The sequence below is a fragment of the Antrostomus carolinensis genome, unplaced genomic scaffold (genome assembly GCF_000700745.2).
Source record: "Antrostomus carolinensis isolate BGI_N321 unplaced genomic scaffold, ASM70074v2 scaffold7419, whole genome shotgun sequence".
In the NCBI taxonomy this organism is placed as follows: Eukaryota; Metazoa; Chordata; class Aves; order Caprimulgiformes; family Caprimulgidae; genus Antrostomus; species Antrostomus carolinensis.
In genome coordinates, this window is record NW_010339156.1 from 156,444 (window position 1) to 162,443 (window position 6,000).

The following is a 6,000-nucleotide window of genomic DNA, read 5'->3' on the forward strand; positions in this document are numbered from 1 at the left end:
ACAGAGTTTTGCCACTATGGCCTTGCAGAAAGGCACCTAAAAGCTGAAGAAATGTTTAAGATATATCTTTCTCCTCAGTGTTTCTCTAGTATTTACTCAGAAAGGTGCTGCCAGCTTGCTGCCATGGTACAAACTTTTCGTTCTATGACTCCTGGGAAGGCACAGGGCCTGGGGGTCTGTGCGGGGCCGCCTGCACAGCCCCATGCCCCATGCAGCCAGCCAGATGGTGCCACCACCCGCAGCTGTGGGTACCTCAGCCTCAGTTCATTACATGGGGCTAATCACCACTTCGTGGGTTAGCACTTTTGAGCTCCAACCCAGGAACAGACTTGTAGAGAAGCAATTTTGTCGTGTTACTGTTAAGGCAAGTTAGCTAGAGGCAGTTCCACTACCTGCTGATCTACTCTAAAACAGTCTTACAGATTACCTCTCAATTGTCAAAGTGACTTCATCTGGACTAAAAGTCTACATAATGTAATCAAAGAGGTGCAAAAATATTTCAATTCAAACTACATACATATTTTGAAGCAATATTTCCGCTTTTTCTGATGTAGATTTTAGTTGTGTTTTTTCTCTCTTTTTCTTCGCTTTTATTATGCTGAAAACCAGACAATGGTCGCAATGTCAAAGGTAAAGTATACATCTAGACTGTACCTTCCAGTGTTTCAAACAGCCACACTTTTTGTCATGTTACTTTGCCTGCGGTATGAGGTGTTCAGATGCAACATTCTCATACTGACCTCTCTGGGGACAGGTGTATCGCTGAAATGATATTTGTTAAACACATACTTATTCCCTTAACTATTGTCTCAAAGCACTAACTAACAATCCCTGGAAAAAGTGAAGGCATAGTTAAATGGTCATTTGACTTAATTATCTGTTGATTCAAAAAAGGAAGAGAGGGAGATAGAACATATCGTAGTTGTTTAACTCAGTGCTGCCGTCCTTAAGCAGACAAAACTTCTATTGAAGCTAACAGGACTTTTACCTGTGAAAGGATGTATAATCAGGTGGGGCCGCTAACAAAAACGATCTATTGTTATAAGGTGCTTAGTTTTCAGTTAACTATACTAAAAATAAAAATAATTGGTAATCAGGAGCCTTGTGGAAGTATCTTCACTTATTCCTCTTTTGTCTCCTTAAAACTAGTTTCACGCTCATGGATGGCAGGGGGTATGGTTTCAAGCTTCCTGTAGTTTTAAAATGTGCATGCATGAACTTCATTGGCGATTTACTGTTTAAATAATATCTAGTGCAGTTACGAAATTGTCTAAATTCACCAGCACTGAGCTACATCTTTTAGAAGCAATTTGAACACAGATCTTAAGTGACTTCCTCCATTTCTAGAAAACAATTACTACAGCATTCAGTATAACTCTAATATTTGTAGTTATGTCTGAAACCTGGTTTGTGACTTCATGCATGATGCAAAAAGTGTGTGTACGTGGTAAAGTCTTCTCTCTAAATTGCATGCAGTGCATGACCTAGATTCTGTAAAGTGATTCATGGACTATGAAATCATTGCATTTGCTTCATGTGTACGTTGGCAAAATCTTGATGAAAAAAAAATGCAGTCTCTGTACTGTAAAAAAACTTTTGTAAATGTATTTACTGCTGGTGAATGATGATGGATTGATAGCTCAGGAGAGTGAAATCATTTCTCAGTGCATTGTGTAAGCGGGGACAGTGAAATCCTACCATAAAAATGGGGAGCGCAAACTTAGCCTTAAAGAATCTCCTTCGTAGGGACGCAAAAGCATGTCATTCTCCCTGCTTATTCACTTCTTGGCCACTGTCCTGAAGCTGTCAATCAGGGTACCAATTAATGTCAATTGTGATTTGTTATAACCCTCTTTTTCTGCTTCCTGCTATGAGAGTATAGCAAAGGTACACTAGCTGTCAAGTATCAGCTCATTTAAGCTAGTAATGTCTTTCAATTAATTATCATTATCAATGAGGTACATAGATACATTTCACCACTTTCAAAAGCAAAAGAAGGTGCATAAAAAAAGCAAGGTTTTATTCTCATGTGCAATTAACTTAAGTCTAATATAACACATTAGGGCATAGCTCTTAAGAAGTGAAGGAAAGAGTAATTCCCTTTGGAACAGAAACAATAAAAGATTTAAATCCCAGAAAACAAAACTTCAATGCAATTTAAGCATCTGTAAAGTTACTATTAAAAAAAAAAAAATCTTATCTACTATCTAATCATGGCTTTGCCTAAGTTCTCTTAGTTTCCTCTTACCTTTGAATTCCTTAGGTATCAAGAATCTTGTTCATCTGACTTATATTCTACATATGGGTATCTCTATTTTTTTAATATTTTGTTGGTACCGACAATTGAAGAAATATATTTTGTGAGTTTGTGATACTTCAGAATTGAAGGCTTTTAGGACAATGTTAGGTTAATATTTCCATTGAGTAAATACAGAGTTACTTGATGAGTCAACAGGGGTAGAGCAGGGGTCTACTCAATTTTCCAGTTTACTAAAAGGCATTTCTAAACTATCATGTGACCATGAGTAACAGCACATATGTGATAACAGAACCGTTGCTCGGTTCAGGCACTCTTATATAATTGTGTGTCCTGTTTCTGCTTTTTTAAACAAATGAGAATATAGTCCTTACATTCAGCCAGTATTATAATACCCAGGATATCCAGTAACATGAAAACAAGTAAGGATGGATGTGTTATGTACTTTGCAATCCACTGAGTTTATAAAAAAAATTGGGCACTATAGGTAAAGGAAATTTAATATTTGCATCCAATACTAAATTTGATTCTCATTTTCAATAGAGTTATTTTTAAAATGTAGATAAGTTTTACTATTAACAAGTAGTATAGTGAAAAATAGTTTTTAACTACATTTTTAACATATCCCATTTAAACATTAATGATAACTTATTTCTCTGCACTTGTCAAATACTAAATATGTGTTCTAATTTTTCAGGGCCTTTTAATCATATCAAGTCAAGTCTGTTGGGATCCACATCAGATTCAAATCTCAACAAATACAGTACAATCAACAAAATTCCTCAACTCACACTGAACTTTTCAGATATCAAAAGTGAAAAAAAATCTTCATCTCCTCCTTCTTCAGAGAAAGCAATTATTGCACCTAAGGTGAAAGAACGAACGCACAATGTAACAGAGAAGGTTACCCAGGTAAGGCAGTACCCACTATTTTAGTTCCTTTTCAGTTTTGTGGAGCCAATTATCAGTGTATTCAATAGACTGTTACTCTTTTCATGAATTATTTCAGTCTCTCCAAGACAATTTGAAGGGTTTGAGCCATTACTTACTTTACCTCCAATTCAGTTGCACATGAGGTAGTTTACAACATTAGATGATACTGCTAACAAACATAACTTTTCAGTTCTCTATTTTTCAAAGGAAAAAAGCTGTAGTATGCACCAAGTGCCCCAAATAACTCCACTAATTTAAATGATTCTCGTCAGTCAAAAATGTTAGCTTCATTATTTTTTCTTTTTCTCAGCTTTATGAATTGCTGATTAGTGCAAGGCACACTGTAATAACCAATGATAGATGATTGTGCCACTGATATAGGTATCATAGTTACACCTTGTAATTTTTGTTACTGTTCTTTGGCTTTTCATAATGCTCTTTCCTGTGGATATCTTTTCCATATGAGTACGTCAAAAAGGCTGTCAAAATGAAAAGCAGATACCTTTGGACGGGATGTATGATATGTTCTGTCATACTTGGGAATGAAGTATACAATTGAAACAAAACTGAAAACAATTAAAGACAGCATATTTCTTCACTCTAAGACAGACACAGTGCCCTCTGAAGGAAACAGAAGTTTTCAGCTAGTTTCAGTATCAATATTACATTTGTATTGTAATGTCATATAGAGACTGGCGAGGACAGGCTACCAGTGTGCAACATACTGAAAAAAAAAATATTAAGACATGACAGTATCCCAAATAACTTTTATAGTCTTAGTAAGCAGCGGGTTGACCCTTAAATGCCCATCCACTGACAGACTGAAAGAGGTTAGAAGTGCTTTGTACTAGAATTCAGATAGAGATTGCATAAGGAAGATCTTGCCAAGAGTAGCTTTTGACTTACTGCTGACCTGCCTTCCATAGAACAGGCTGCAGCTTCTCCACATTGCTGCTATGCCAGATATTTTCCATGCTTCTACTCCTTTTGACAGATTTAAAAAGGAATGTATTGCACACCCTCTTAGAGAAATAGAGAAAAAATTTCTATCAGTTCTATCTTGAGATCAGTTAGTGCCTAAGAAGTAATTGGATTTTTATCTTTCATGTATTTTGTCTTTGATCGCCAACTTGAATCTGCAACCATCGTACTTTCTTCCGTGGTCCATTGTGAAAGATTTAATCTTTTCCAGATACATTTTAATATATTTTGAATTATTCATAGTAGTTATACATAGAAATCTTTTCATAGCTAATATGGCAAAAAGTCAAAAAGACTAATTGTTATAAGTTACATAAGCATAAGTCAAGCTTTGGTTTTTGGGGGTTTTTTAAAAAAAATTCCGACTGGCTAATAAGTGCCAGAGTGCCAGTTTCTATATGCTAATGACACCGTTATGCAGAAAAAAAATATATTAAAAAAAAAAATCTATGCTTTTGCTGTCTCCAAAGCACTTGGATATTATGAAAAGGTCCAATAGAAATGGCTTGGAACAGCTAAACATTCCAGGAACATAGATACTAACTAAATTCAAAATTAAATTTGAAATGCTCTATAGAATCTTCACCCTTCACAAAAGACTTCCAATTTGACATTGGTTTATGTCCTTTTCTAAAACTATCTCAACCAATGTGTAGAGTACAATTTGTGTAGCAAACTTTGGTAGTATACCATTCATCATAATTGGAAAGAATTCCCCACAGCTGTTCCTTTCTCTCTTTTTATATTCATTTATCAATGCTTTTAGTTGCTGCTGCAGCCCAAACTCTAGGATTAGGTGCAGGGAGAAATTCCTAGGAGGTATAACTGAATGTAGCTTTACTGAAATTGATAGTCAAATATCTAGTTAGTTAGTTATCCATGAATTAGATTAGAAATACACATTTAGAAGATGAAAGTTGTTATTTTTATTCCTATTTATGTTTCTAATCCCCAGTGATTTCAATATATTATATGAGTCTGCACTTAGAAGGTTCCACTGCATGTCTGCCTGTGTCTTAAAAATCTAAATCTCTCTGTATAACTTGTCATAGGCCCATAGATCCATTTTGTATCTGCAGAATAGTGGAAAAGTGGTTTTGGAAAGTTTGAACACAGTCTTGAGAATAGAATATGGCAGAAACATCAGATGAGATAATTAGGATATGCTCATGCTGGCACAGTCCTGTGATACGTAAATCTGTGAAACAGCATCAAAAATGTACAGAGGGCAATATGACCTATTTAATCTAAAGAACAATATCAGTAAAAGAGCAAATGAGTATAAAATGGCCATGGTAAGTTAAAAGGTCACCCTTAATCAGAGTAGTGACATTTGGAAACAGCCTTCTAATAAAAGAAGTGTCCTGGTTTTATCAGTGTTCTCATAACAAGTCTTACACTGAAACCAAAACAAGAAGTTAGGGCAGGAATTCCAAATGTCTTTAGACAGTGACTGAGAAATGCAGTAAAGGGACACATAACACAATGTGCTTTTCTGGTGTTGCAGGACTTGGTGACATGGAAGACCACTTCCAGTCACATATTGCACCATTCAAATATCCATCCATCTCTCTTTTTGTAGTCCCCATTGTTATCTCTGCTGTTCCTTTCCTAAGCTTTGCTGAGAAATTTGGTCCTGCTGCTATAACCTGCCATTTCCACTACTGTGGCTCCTCTCACTGTGCAGCTCAAAATGCAGAGACATGGACTCTGTTATCAGTGAGCCTCACAGCTGGATCACTGTACTCTGGATTCTCTCTCACGCATCAATATCAAACCAAGTATCAGCATCACAGGGTATAGGATCATAGAATCATAGAATGGTTTGG

General features: G+C 36.0%; 1 protein-coding gene across 1 annotated transcript in view; it reads left to right on the forward strand.

Annotated features, from left to right (window-relative positions):
- Window positions 1–3,169, forward strand: part of LOC104530983 (potassium voltage-gated channel subfamily H member 7-like) — a gene marked incomplete at its 3' end in the record, with an annotated part of 159,315 nt that extends 156,146 nt beyond the window's left edge. Inside the window, exon 5 of the mRNA XM_010175733.1 lies at window positions 2,955–3,169. Within this exon, the coding sequence (XP_010174035.1) occupies window positions 2,955–3,169 (215 nt within the window). The remainder of the gene's footprint in view (window positions 1–2,954) is intronic.
- Window positions 3,170–6,000: the final 2,831 nt, after the last annotated feature.